The following is a 13,480-nucleotide window of genomic DNA, read 5'->3' on the forward strand; positions in this document are numbered from 1 at the left end:
AGGGAGATTTGGCTCATGGGGAGACCCTCCTGCAGGGCGTGTGGGTCCCGTGGGCGTTGACCCAAGGCGTCTTTGTCACCAGGCACCCCCGCCCCCGCCGTGGTTGGGTAACCTGTGTCTCCCCAGAGACAAGGGGAGACCCTGAGTGCCTGCTGCAAGAAGCTGCAAGGCACATGAGGAAGACCGTGGGCAGCCCGACCACGGATGGTAGAGGCAGGAACACGGGTCATGTTTTAACACCAACGACTGATTTTAATCAAAAGGTGTGTGACTTCCTGTGGCTGCCAGAACCAGTGACCACAGCTGGGGGGCTTAAAACCACAGACATCCATCCTGCCCCAGTCCCAGGGACAAGACGTTTGAGGTCAGGGTGTCCCAGGGCTGAGCTCCCTGCAGAGGCTCCAGGGGAGGGTCCTCCCCGCTTCTTCCAGCTTCTGGGGGCTCCGGGCGTCCATCCCTGGGCTGGTGGCCGCCTCCCTCCCGTCTCCGCCTCCGTCTCCACATGGCTTCTCCGCTGCGTCCGTGTCTCTCCTCTTCGCTGTCTTATAAGGACCCTGTCCCTGGGTTTAGGGCCACCCCCATCCAGGAGGACCTCATCTCAGACCCTTCACTCCGTCACAGCTGCGGAGACCCCATTTCATAACAAGCTCCCTTTCCCAGGCTTTAGGACTCGAGTGGATCTTTGGGGCCACCGTTCAGCTCAGCACAGCATCTTACGAGGTCACACAGTTGGCTCCTTGTCGTGAGAGCAAAAATAAGTGCCCATGTGTTTGTTCAGCACCACTGAGACGCTGGGGCACCATGGAATAGCCCTAAAAATGCGTGCCATCCACAGCAAACTGGTCAGTCTGGAATCGTGGTCTTCAAGGCTGGGTGTATCTCCCAGCCTTTTAAAACCAGAGAGCGTGGATTCCTCCAAGCTGCTCAAGACTGGGCACATACCTCCACTGCCGTCTCTGCACCCAAGACAGTGAATATTCAGTTCAGTTCTGTTGCTCAGTCATGTCCAACTCTTTGCGACCCCATGGACTGCAGCACGCCAGGCCTCCCTGTCCTTCACCAGCTCCTGGAGTTTGCTCAAACTCATGTCTATCGAGTCGGTGATAGACCATCTCATCCTCTGTTGTCTAATACTCTGGTTTATCTTCAAAGACAGTGAATGAAGGTTCTGGAAAGACCTTCCTAGGCATTTCTTAAGTACATCCGCAAAGGGTATATTATATTCTCTGGAGTGTAAGATTGGAGGCCGTCCTTCTGTGATTTTTTTTTAAGGTTTTTTTTTTTTTGGTGGATCATTATTTTTTTTTTAATGTCTCTTCTTTTCTTTTATTTTTCTTTTATTTTTGGAGTTTGAAGTTTTTATGTTGTAAATTGAAGAAAGTAGGGAAAACCGCTAGACCATTCAGGTATGACCTAAATCAAATCCCTTAAGATTATACAGTAGAAGTGAGAAATAGATTTAAGGGCCTAGATCTGATAGACAGAGTGCCTGATGAACTATGGACGGAGGACATTGTTCAGGAGACAGGGATCAAGACCATCCCCATGGTAAAGAAACGCAAAAAAAAAGCAAAATGGCTGTCTGGGGAGGCCTTACAAATAGCTGTGAGAAGAAGAGAAGCGAAAAGCAAAGGAGGAAAGGAAAGATACAAGCATCTGAATGCAGAGTTCCAAAGAATGGCAAGGAGAGATAGGAAAGCCTTCCTCAGCAATCAGTGCAAAGAAATACAGGAAAACAACAGAATGGGAAAGACTAGAGATCTCTTCAAGAAAATTAGAGTCACGAAGGGAATATTTCATGCAAAGATGGGCTCGATAAAGGACAGAAATGGTATGGACCTAACAGAAGCAGAAGATACTAAGAAGAGGTGGCAAGAATACACGGAAGAACTGTACAAAAAAGATCTCCATGACCAAGATACTCACGATGGTGTGATCACTCATCTAGAGCCAGACATCCTGGAATGTGAAGTCATGTAGGCCTTAGAAAGCATCACTACGAACAAAGCTAGTGGAGGTGATGGCATTCCAGTTGAGCTCTTTCAAATCCTGAGAGATGATGCTGTCAAAGTGCTGCACTCAATATGCCAGCAAATTTGGAAAACTCAGCAGTGGCCACAGGACTGGAAAAGGTCAGTTTTCATTCCAATTCCAAAGAAAGGCAATGCCAATGAATGTTCAAACTACCACACAATTGCACTCATCTCACATGCTAGTAAAGTAATGGTCAAAATTCTCCAAGCCAGGCTTCAGCAATACGTGAATCGTGAACTTCCAGATGTTCAAGCTCGTTTTAGAAAAGGCAGAGGAACCAGAGATCAAATTGCCAACATCCGCTGGATCATCGAAAAAGCAAGAGAGTTCCAGAAAAACATCTATTTCTGCCTTATTGACTATGCCAAAGCCTTTGATTGTGTGGATCACAATAAACTGTGGAAAATTCTGAAAGAGATGGGAATACCAGACCACTTGACCTGCCTCTTGAGAAACCTATATGCAGGTGAGGAAGCAACAGTTAGAACTGGACATGGAACAACAGACTGGTTCCAAATAGGAAAAGGAGTACGTCAAGGCTGTATATTGTCACCCTGCTTATTTAACTTCCATGCAGAGTACATCATGAGAAACGCTGGACTGGAAGAAACACAAGCTGGAATCAAGATTGCTGGGAGAAATATCAATAACCTCAGATATGCAGATGACACCACCCTTATGGCAGAAAGTGAAGAGGGACTAAAAACCCTCTTGATGAAAGTGAAAGAAGAGAGCGAAAAAGTTGGCTTAAAGCTCAACATTCAGAAAACGAAGATCATGGCATCCGGTCCCATCATTTCATGGGAAATAGACGGGGAAACAGTGGAAACAGTGTCAGAATTTATTTTTTGGGGGGGCTCCAAAATCACTGCAGATGGTGACTGCAGCCATGAAATTAAAAGACGCTTACTCCTTGGAAGGAAAGTTATAACCAACCTAGATAGCATATTCAAAAGCAGAGACATGACTTTGCCAACAAAGGTCCGTCTAGTCCTGGCTATGGTTTTTCCAGTGGTCATGTATGGATGTGAGAGTTGGACTATAAAGAAAGCTAAACACCGAAGAATTGATGCTTTTCAACTGTGGTGTTGGAGAAGACTCTTGAGAGTCCCTTGGACTGCAAGGAGATTCAACCAGTCCATCCTAAAGGAGATTAGTCCTGGGTGTTCTTTGGAAGGACTGATGGTAAAGCTGAAACTCCAGTACTTTGGCCACCTCATGCGAAGAGTTGACTCATTGGAAAAGACTCTGATGCTGGGAGGGATTGGGGGCAGGAGGAGAAGGGGACGTCAGAGGATGAGATGGCTGGATGGCATCACCGACTTGATGGACATGAGTTTGGGTGAGCTCCGGGAGTTGGTGATGGACAGGGAGGCCTGGAGCGCTGTGATTCATGGAGTCCCGAAGAGTCGGACATGACTGAGTGACTGAACTGAACTGAACTGATAGCCAATAAACAATGTTGCGATAGTTTCAGGTGGACAGCAAAGGGACTCAGCTATACATACACATGTATCCATTCTCCCCCAAACTCCCCTCCCATCCAGGCTGCCACGTGACATTGAGCAGAGTTCCCTGTGCTCTCCAGCAGGTCCTTGCTGGTTCTCCATGTTAAATCCAGCAGTGTGTCCATGTCCATCCCAGGCTCCCTGACTATCCCTTCCCCCATCCTTCCCCCTGGTGACCATAAGGTTATTACAGAGTATTGAGCAGAGTCCCCTGTGCTGGACAGCAGGTCCTTGCTGGTTCTCCATGTTACATACAGCAGTGTGTCCATGTCCCTCCCAAGCTCCCTGACTATCCTTCTTCCCATCTCCCTACTCCCTCGTAATGATAAGTTGGTTTTCTAAGTCTGTGAGTCTCTTTCTGTTTTGTAGGTAAGTTGGCATCATTTCCTTTTAGACTCCACACGTAAGGGAAGCCACACGATATTTCTCCTTCTCTGTCTGACTGACTTCAGTCAGTATGGCAATCTCTGGGTCCATCCATGTTGCTGCAAATGGCATTGTTTCATTCTTTTTAACAATTGCGTAATAGTCCGTCGTGTATATATACCATGATGTACCTCATTTTTAAAGTGTTTACTGAATTGGTTGCAATAGTGCTTCCGTTTCATGGTGTTTTTTTGTCTGCAAGGTATGTGGGATCGTAGCTTCCTGACCAGGGATCACACTGGCACCCCAGGGCCCGAACTCACACCCCCTGCCTTGGAAGGTGACATCTTAACTCCCGGACCTCCAGGGGAAGTCTCCCCTACTATGATTCTTAAAGGGAACTGTTCTGAAGACGTGAGTCCAGAGGGCGTGTTTGTACTTAACATAGAGTGCCTCTGCTCTGGGAGCCAGGACAAAAGTGTGGGCCTGTCCGTCTTCTCTTCATCTGTCTCTTATCTCCCCAGGTTCCTCAAGACCCACAGGTTATTCCCTCCGGTTCCACAGATCAAAGATAAATTGAATGATAACCAACAAGTCGACCACGAGGTATGTCCAGGATGAGTGAGGGGGGCAGCCACGATGGACAGGTGGGGAATGGTGAGTCCAGAAGCTCGTCTGTGCCCAGCCAAAGCTGAGGTCCACAGGAGGAGGCTGGAATCACGTGTCCTGCTCGCTGGCTTTCTCCGGGGCACGGTGGGGGTGGGTGGGGGTTTCGTCTGCAAGCTGTGTCCGGGGAAATTAGCCTGGTTGTGGAGAAGGAGGAGGAGAGAAAGGGAAGATGGGGATGGCAGAGACAGAGACAGACCTAACGAGGTCCAGCCAGATCTGTAGCATACAGAGGGGACGAAAACCAATAAGGAACAGGAGACAAGAGACAGACTGAACGGGGCCCAGCCAGATCTCCAGGGGGCAGCACACAGGATGAGAAAGGACACGGGACAAGACAAACACCGCCCCCACCCCCCGATATGTAGCGCTTCGCTGGTGGCTCAGATAGTAAAGAACCCGCCCACAATGTGGGAGACCCTGGTTCGGTCCCTGGGTTGGGAAGATCCCCTGGAGAAGCGGAATGGCAATCCACTCCAGTATTCTTGGGCTTCCCTTGTGGCTCAGATGGTTAAAAAAAAAAAAAAAAAACCTCCGCATGCAATGAGGGAGACCTGGGTTTGATTCCCTGGCTTGGGAAGATCCCCTAGAGGAGGGAATGGCAACTCACTCCAGTATTCTTGCCTGGAGAATCCTCATGGGTAGAGGAGAGCCTGGTGGGTTATATATACTCCATGGGGTCGCCAAGAGTTGGACATAGCTGAGCGACTAACACTTTCACTTTCAAATGTGGGAAACCCTCCCCTGCACTTGGGTTCACCGTTCGAGCCCATCTTCCCGAGGCGGGGACTGCGTCCGCCTCCTCCACATTCTGCTCGTCATGCCTTGGTGGGTTCCTGGGGAGGTCTAGGGTCCCGCGACACTCTCCTTCCGAGCTCTGAGCTCCGTGCGGTCCCAGCAAGTGTGGTACGCGAGTCTCAGACGTCCCTCCCCTAGCTCATCTGCCGCCGATGAGCTCCCACTCAGAGACCGGGCTCCCATTTCTGTCTAAACCCTCCACCTCCGTGGGGCCTCCGGGGGCTTCTGGGGAGTTGACATCCCTGCCTTTCTCCCCCATCAGATGCTATGGGAGAAGTTTACACACGAAGCAGGAAAAGGTGACAAGGAAGAGGTCTTAACCGTGGAGACAGTCTCAGAAGCCCCAGCGAAACTGTGAATTCCAGGCGTCTCCATACCCGGGACTTTCTAGAAGCTGTTTACTTTTTAAAAAATATTTTTTAAACATTTCTTAAGTATTTTATTTACTGTTTTCGATTGAAGCTTTTTTAAATTGTTGTGTTTTTATAGCATTCTATCTTTTTGTTCTTTTAACGAGGCTTCCCAGGGAGTCAGTGGTAAAGTACTCGCCTGTGAATCGAAGAAACTCAGGTTCGATTCCTGGGTCGGAAAGAATCCCTGGAGAAGGAAATGGCAACTCACTCTAGTATTCTTGCCTGGAGAATCCCATGGACAGAGGAGCCTGGGATCCTCTATGGGGTCATGAAGAACCGAACATGAATGAGCAACTAATCAACAACTGTTTTTTTTACTCTAAAAGATAATGTCCTGTTTCTCAAAGGTGCTTTTGTAGCTGGAGGGATGTTTGAATGCCTTTCAAATCTGAACAACTTAATGCACCTCTCAGCGCCTCCTGGAACCCCATCCCCTCGTCACACGCAGGTGTCCAGACTGCCAGTGGCCGCTGGGGCTGGAACGCCGTCTCCCCTGCCTCTGCTTTTACTGGCGGACAGAATACATCCTCCTGTCTTGGTTTTTCTTTTTTTTTTCCTGTATCAGCTGCAGCTTAGAAAGAAATGAGTTTTCAGAGGCTACTGTAACAGGACCTCCATGATGGACTTGGCATGGCAGGAATCTATCCGTTAACAGCTCGTACGGTCTCTTGTGTAATTCTTTTAACAGTCTCTGTGATGACCTGACCCCCAGGCTGGTGGTCCACGACCCAGTCTCCATCTCAGGATCCTGGCGTTCATCACCGCTGTTAACTTCCTTGTGTCAGAAGGCAACCCGTTTGTGGATCCTGGGATTTAGGATATCACTGGGGATGTTATTCTGTCCACCACACGGGGAGGGGACGCAGACGTCCTTGGTGGCATTTTTCTGTCCACCGCATGGTGTCCCAAAGAGGGGAGATTCGCTGAGCCGGGATCCATCCCCAGACCTGCAGATTCAAACGTCACCCTCTGGGCGTGGAGGCCCCTTTCCCCCGACCCTCCTTCCCCCTCATAACATGTCCTGTGCGTTCCTCCCGTTCCCCTGGAATCCTCCACCAAAACCAGCTGAGTCGTACGCTTTTTGCACAAACCGGCAAAGCCTTATGTGTTTTTTGTTTTTTTTTTTTAAACTCCGGTCTTTTCACGAGCTTTGTGAGCCATTTTAGCCAATTACCCAGCCCCACGGAGGGGGTCTTGGGAAGCCTGACTTATAAGCTGGTCAGTCGGAAGTCTGGGCTGCCTGGGACCCCCCTCCCCAGGAGGGGTCTGAAGAGACTGGGATCAGAAGCCTTGGGGAGCCGGTTTTTCGTGCTGGAAAATGACCTGGAAGCTGACACACAGCCAGGTGAAAACGCATCGGGGTAGCAATGATCTGGACACCATACCTGTGTCGTTTTAACACGTGGATATTACAGAACTCAGGAAACATGAGCTATTTGCTGTTTCTGTTTGTACACACATTGCTTTTATTTCATTTTTTTAGATTCCAAAAGGATGGTTGCCAATGGGGAAAGGCAGGTAGGGTTCATGGGTGGGGGAGCAGGGTAATTTAGATGTTTGGGGTTAAAAGTGTGAACTGTAAATTGATCAATGGATATAAAGTGTTAGACGTAAAATAGATAAGCAGCAGAGATTTATGGTATACCTCAGGGAATCAGAGAATCCTATTCCATATGATGTCAGACCCTATAATGAAAAGCGGTCTGAGAAACATGTATGTCTCCGTAAGGGAATCGGTTTGCTGTACCCCTGAAACTAACACACTGTTGTAAGTCAGCCACGTGTTCAGTCGTGTCCGAGTGGCTGTGACCCCATGGGCCGTAGCCCCCCCAGGCTTCTCTGTCCATGGGACCCTCCAGGCAAGAACACTGGAGTGGGCTGCCGTGCCCTCCACCAGGGGATCTTCCCAAGCATCACACCTGTCTCCTGCATTGGTGGGCAGATTCTTTACCACTGAGCTACCAGGGAAACTATACTTTAAAATTAAGAAAAAAAATTTAAAGTCAAGTCACTCTATACTTTAAAATTTTTTTAAAAAATGTAAAGTCACTCTAGAGGCGTCCCAGGTGATTCCCCAGCAAAGAATATGCCTTTGAATGCGGTAGACATGGGTTCGATCCCTGGGTGGGGAAGACCCCCTGGAGGAGGAAAGGGCAGCCCACTCCAGTCTTCTTGACTGGAGAATCCCATGGACAGAGGAGCCTGGGGGGCTACAGTCCATGGGGTCTCAGAGAGTTGGACACGACGGAGCGGCTGGACAACAGCAAGAAGGTTATTGTAGTGAGAAAAAGGAAACAGTTCTTCAACCAGGCGCCCCTGGCACGGAGGATCTGATACCCCCAGCTCCCCTCCCCATCCTGTTCCCCCCCAGAAGGGTCCCCTCCTGGCCCCTGCTTGGCACTGAGGCTGCTGGCCCAGCTGTTCTGTCTCTGCTGCCCAGGAGGCAGCTGTGTATCCTCCTGGGTTTGCACCACGATGCAATGCAAACCCAGACCTGTGGTTTGCACCACGATGCCCCTGCAGGAACCAGCGACCGTGGAGTCGAGAGTATCGGGAACTGGTGTCTGCAGTGGTGCCTGGGAGGATGAGGAAGCTGGCGCAGCTGGGCTGGTGGGGTTGGTCCGGGCGACCCCAGCTGCCTCCTGGGTCCTCTCCGTGCAGGAAGGCACAGGGCAAGCACGTGCTTCCTGGGGCCCTTCTCGGGGCCACTGTGCAGCCGCCTGAGTCGCATCCTGAAATAGACAGCTGATGCGCTCATTTAGGACTGAGTTATCGGGCATGGATGCATGGAGCAGGGTCCGTTTCAGCATCATGGGATCCCTGGGGTGGAGGGTAGGCGCTGGGAAGCGTGTGTGTGTGAATCGCTCAGTCGCATAAGACTCTCTGCAACCCCATGGACTGTGGCCCAACGGGGTCCTCTGTCCATGGGGTTCTCCAGGCAGGAATGCTGCAGTGGGTTGCCGTTTCAGTATTCTTGTCTGGGAAATCTCATGGACGGAGGAGCCCGGTGGGCTATTACAGTCCAGGAGAGGGAGGGAGGCAGAGAATAGTTCCCACCCCAAGGGAGCCAGCTCCCGGGGAAGAAGCTGAGAACATGTCACGTGCAGAAGGAGGAAGTGGATGGCGTGTGAATGACGTTGGTCTTTGAATCTGAAATTCCCCCCAGCTTACAGCTTCTTCCTTGTTATTCAGTCGCTGAGTCGTGTCCGACTTTGCGACCCCATGGACCGCAGCACGCCAGGCCTCCCTGTCCATCACCAGCTCCCGCGGTTCACTCAAACTCATGTCCATCGAGTCGGTGATGCCATCCAGCCATCTCATCCTCTGTCGTCCCCTTCTCCTCCCGCCCTCCATCTTTCCCAGCATCAGGGTCTTTTCCAATAAGTTGGCTCTTCCCATCTGGTGGCCAAAGTACTGGAGTTTTCAGCTTCAGCATCAGTCCTACCAGTGAATATTCAGGACTGATGTCCCGCCTGCAGACCACTGAAGGTTCAGCCACAGCCTTGCTGGTGGGTCAGCTCCGCTCAAAGCAACCGGGAAACCGTAGCAGTCAGAGTTCTCCAGAGAAATAAGACGAACAGGGTGGAGATTTGGGATAGATGGGTGGATAGATGGGATAGACAGAGAGATCGGCAGGGAGACGGGTGGAGAGAGATGGTAGAGAGACAGAGATGGTAGATAGATAGGTAGGTGGAGATGGTAGGTAAGTAGGTAGACACATAGGCAAACAGAGGTGATAGGTTCATAGAAAGTGAAAATGAAGTCGCTCAGGCGTGTCCGACTCTCTGCGACCCCAGGGACTGTAGCCCATCAGGCTCCTCCATCCATGGGATTTTCCAGGCAAGAGCGCTGGAGTGGATTGCCATTTCCTTAGATGATAAATAAGCAGGGAGACAGACAGGTAGGTGGAGACGGTAGACAGATAGGCAAATAGGTAGTAGAGATGATAGGTAAATAGGCAGATAGAGAGGATAGGCGTAAACGTAGATATGGCTGAGAGATGCAGACGGTAGGTGGAGAGAGAGACGAGCAGGTGCACAGATCGGTAGGCAGGCGCAGATGATAGATGGACCAACGGGTAGAATGATGGATGGACAGGCAGACAGAGGCGATACATGGGTAAGTAGACAGTAGCTAAGTAGGTAGATGGCAGATACAGATAGGAAGCTAGATATGGGTAGTAGGTAGACAGAGACGCTGGATATGGAGATGGAGATGGTAGGGAAATAGGGAGACGGGTAAATAGAGAGGATAGGGAGACGGGTGCATACGGATAATAGGCTGGTACGTAGACCGGTGCGTAGGCAGACAGACTGACAGGTGGATGGAGATGATGGGTGAATGGACAAATAGGTAAGTGGGCAGGTGGGCACAGATGAAAGTGAAGCCGCTCAGGCGTGTCTGAGTCTTTGCAGCCCCGTGGACTGTAGCCCATCAGGCTCCTCTGTCCATGGGATCGTCCAGGCAAGAGTACTGGAGTGGGTTGCCATTTCCTTCTCCAGGGGATCTTTCCCCAACCCAGGGAGGGAACGCGGGTCTCCCGCATTGCAGGCAGACGCTTTAACCTCTGAGCCACCAGGGAGGCCAGGCAGAGATGCTAGGTAGACCGACAGGCAGACCGATGGGTGGGCAGAGATGATGGCTAGGTCGATAGAGATGATGAATCGGTGGATCAGTAGATAGGTGGGCAGAGATGACACACAGACAAATAGGTGGACGGATGGACGGGTAGACAGAGATGATGGGGAAGTAGAGAGTAGGTAAATAGTAGATGATACATAGATTCACAGCTAGAGATGTATATAGGCAGACACAGATAAACTGATAGGTACATATATAATTCGTAGATGAAAGAGATGAGGTGCCGGAGAAGGCAGTAGCAGCCCTCTCCAGTACCCTTGGCCTGGCAAATCCCATGGACGGAGGAGCCTGGTGGGCTGCAGTCCACAGGGTCGCTAGGAGTCAGGCACGACTGAGCGACTTCACTTTCACTTTTCACGTTCATGCATTGGAGAAGGAAATGGCTGCCCACTCCAGCGTTCTTGCCTGGAGAATCCCAGGGACGGGGGAGCCTGGTGGGCTGCCGTCTATGGGGTTGCACAGAGTCGGACACGACTGAAGCGACTTAGCAGCAGCAGCAACAGAGATGAGATGTAAGCTGTGGATATAGAGAGAGATTTATAGGTGTGTGTGTGTGTGGATATATGTATGGATATGTATAGATGTATATAGGGAGAGACAGAATCTTATACAGCTGGCCCTCCTCAGCTACAAGTGCAGAACCCAAGGCCAACTGTATACATACGAAGATAGATATACAGATATCTCCCTATATATAGAAAGACATACAGCTACACATATCTACTTGGAGAAAGGTAGACACGTATGGTGATAGATATGCATAAGCAAGGAGAGACGTTTATTTCAAGGAATTGGCTCGTGCGACTGTGGGGCTGCTGAGTCTGAAGTTCGCAGGTCAGGGGGCCGGGCTGGACACCCAGGCAGGAGTTGACACTGCGGTTCTGGAGACAGAATTTCATCTCTGAGAAACCTGTGTGTCTGCTTTTCAGACTTTAGCTGGAATCCTCTGGTGGTCCCGGGGTTATGGCTCACTGCTTCCCGTGCGAGGGGCGACGGTTCGATCCCCGGTCGGGGAACTAAGATCCCACATGCCATGCAGTGCAGCCAAATTGGAAAAAAAAAAAAAAAAAAAAGAGTCTCTTCACCTGATTAGACGAGGCCCACCACCACATGGAGCTTCTTTTCTTTGCTTCAATACCCCTCGCATAAAAGACCTTCGCCTGATTAGACGAGGCCCACCACCACATGGAGCGTCTTCTCTTTGCTTCAATACCCCTCGCATAAAAGACCTTCGCCTGATTAGACGAGGTCCACCACCACATGGAGCTTCTTCTCTTTGCTTCAATACCCCTCGCATAAAAGACCTTCGCCTGATTAGACGAGGCCCACCACCACATGGAGCTTCTTTTCTTTGCTTCAAGCCCCCCCTCCAATAAAAGACCTTTGCCTGATTAGACGAGGCCCACCACCACATGGAGCTTCTTCTCTTTGCTTCAAGCCCCCCCCCATAAAAGACCTTCGCCTGATTAGACGAGGCCCACCACCACATGGAGCTTCTTCTCTTTGCTTCAATACCCCTCGCATAAAAGACCTTCGCCTGATTAGACGAGGCCCACCACCACATGGAGCTTCTTTTCTTTGCTTCAAGCCCCCCTCCAATAAAAGACCTTCGCCTGATTAGACGAGGCCCACCACCACATGTAGCTTCTTATCTTTGCTTCAAGCCCCCCATAAAAGACCTTCGCCTGATTAGGTGAGGCCCACCACTGCATGGACCGTTTTTTTTTTCTTTGCTTCAAATCCCCCTCCCCACACATTAAAAAAAAAAAAACACTTCACCTGATTAGACAAGGCTCACCACCACTGGAGCCTGTTCTCTTTGCTTCAAGCCAGCTGGTTGTGAACTTGAGCCACACCTACAAAGCCTGTTCCCAGCCACCCCCTGGGGGAAGCATGTGAATGAATGGGGCTCTCACCTGGACAGATGGGCATGAACTAACCACCCCGGGAATATGTACAGCACATCCCAACCGACAGCAGTGTCTCACTATCAGCGTATCCACGGTAACAGATGTACAGGCTGCCCTCTGCAGGATGTTCATTAGGGGGCTCACGGGAAAACAGGGGAGGGCGGAGGAGAGGTCCACGGGCGCTCTGTGCCTCCTGCGAGGTGTCTCTGAAAAGCCAAAAATGTGAAAAAATAAAATAAAGTCCATTGGTAATAATCCCGCTGGCAATGCAGGAGACACAGGAGAGCAGAGGGAAGATCTCCCGGAGGAGCGCCTGGCAACCCACCCCAGCGTGCTTCCCTGGAGAATCCCAGGGACAGAGGAGCCTCGCGGGCTGCAGTCCACCGGGCGGCGGAGCGTCAGGCGCGGCGGAGCGAATGAGCGCACGGCCATCGTAGGAAATTATTATCGAAGCCAGGAGGGAGAAGATAAACAGCCGATATCTACCGAGCGTTCTCAGGGTCTTCTGCAGCGAAACCCGCAGAGTTCTGCAGCAGAGTCGGTCCCGGCCGACTCTGTCTTTTAAAGTGATGAAACCCAGAAGTTAAGACAGAAACGTGAAACTTGAGGAAATGTCATTTGTGGGCGGGACCGCAGAACAAACCGAGTCGCTGCCGACTTTGCACAGTTTCCGGCTGTGTCTCTCTCTCTCTCTCTCAGATGAGCTCCCAGCGGCAGCAGCTGACTGGTTGGGTCCCCGGGAGCCCCGTCTCTCTGTCTCTGTCTGTCTGAGGCACGGGGGGGGGGGGGGGGGGACGGCCGCTGCAGTGGGCGGTGCCTGCTGGCTCTGGGGGCCACGCTAGGCATCCCCGGTCCTTCCGTGGGTGCTTGTGCCGGGTCAGAGGTGAAAAGGCACATGGATTTGCAGATTCGCGGCCTCCGCTGTCTCCTCCTGGCGAATTTCTGTCTCCTCCCCTGAGTCAGCTCCCACAGGTAATCCCGCACCCCAGAGCCTCAGGGCCAGAGCAGACGTTTTCCAATCACATCTTCATGTACTTTCTCACCCTGCTTATTTAACTTCTGTGCAGAGTACATCATGAGAAATGCTGGGCTGAAAATGGCAGAAAGCAAAGAAGAACCAAGGAGCCTCTTGATAACAGTGAAA

General features: G+C 51.0%; 1 protein-coding gene across 6 annotated transcripts in view; it reads left to right on the forward strand.

The window, feature by feature from the left end:
* The window catches only part of CSF2RA (colony stimulating factor 2 receptor alpha subunit), a 29,241-nt gene extending 21,877 nt beyond the window's left edge, over positions 1-7,364 (forward strand). For 4 of the 6 annotated variants that reach the window (XM_005701352.3, XM_013976846.2, XM_018045111.1 and 1 more), the window contains 2 exons: positions 4,433-4,514; positions 5,635-7,229. In XM_005701352.3, the coding sequence (XP_005701409.2) occupies positions 4,433-4,514; positions 5,635-5,730 (178 nt within the window). In that variant the 3' untranslated portion in view covers positions 5,731-7,229. Of the gene's footprint in view, positions 1-4,170; positions 4,323-4,432; positions 4,515-5,634 lie in introns of those variants that run through there. The other 2 variants (XR_001297572.2, XM_005701353.3) reach the window with 2 other exon arrangements.
* Positions 7,365-13,480: the final 6,116 nt, after the last annotated feature.

This window comes from Capra hircus, unplaced genomic scaffold (assembly GCF_001704415.2).
Source record: "Capra hircus breed San Clemente unplaced genomic scaffold, ASM170441v1, whole genome shotgun sequence".
NCBI classification, from domain to species: domain Eukaryota; kingdom Metazoa; phylum Chordata; class Mammalia; order Artiodactyla; family Bovidae; genus Capra; species Capra hircus.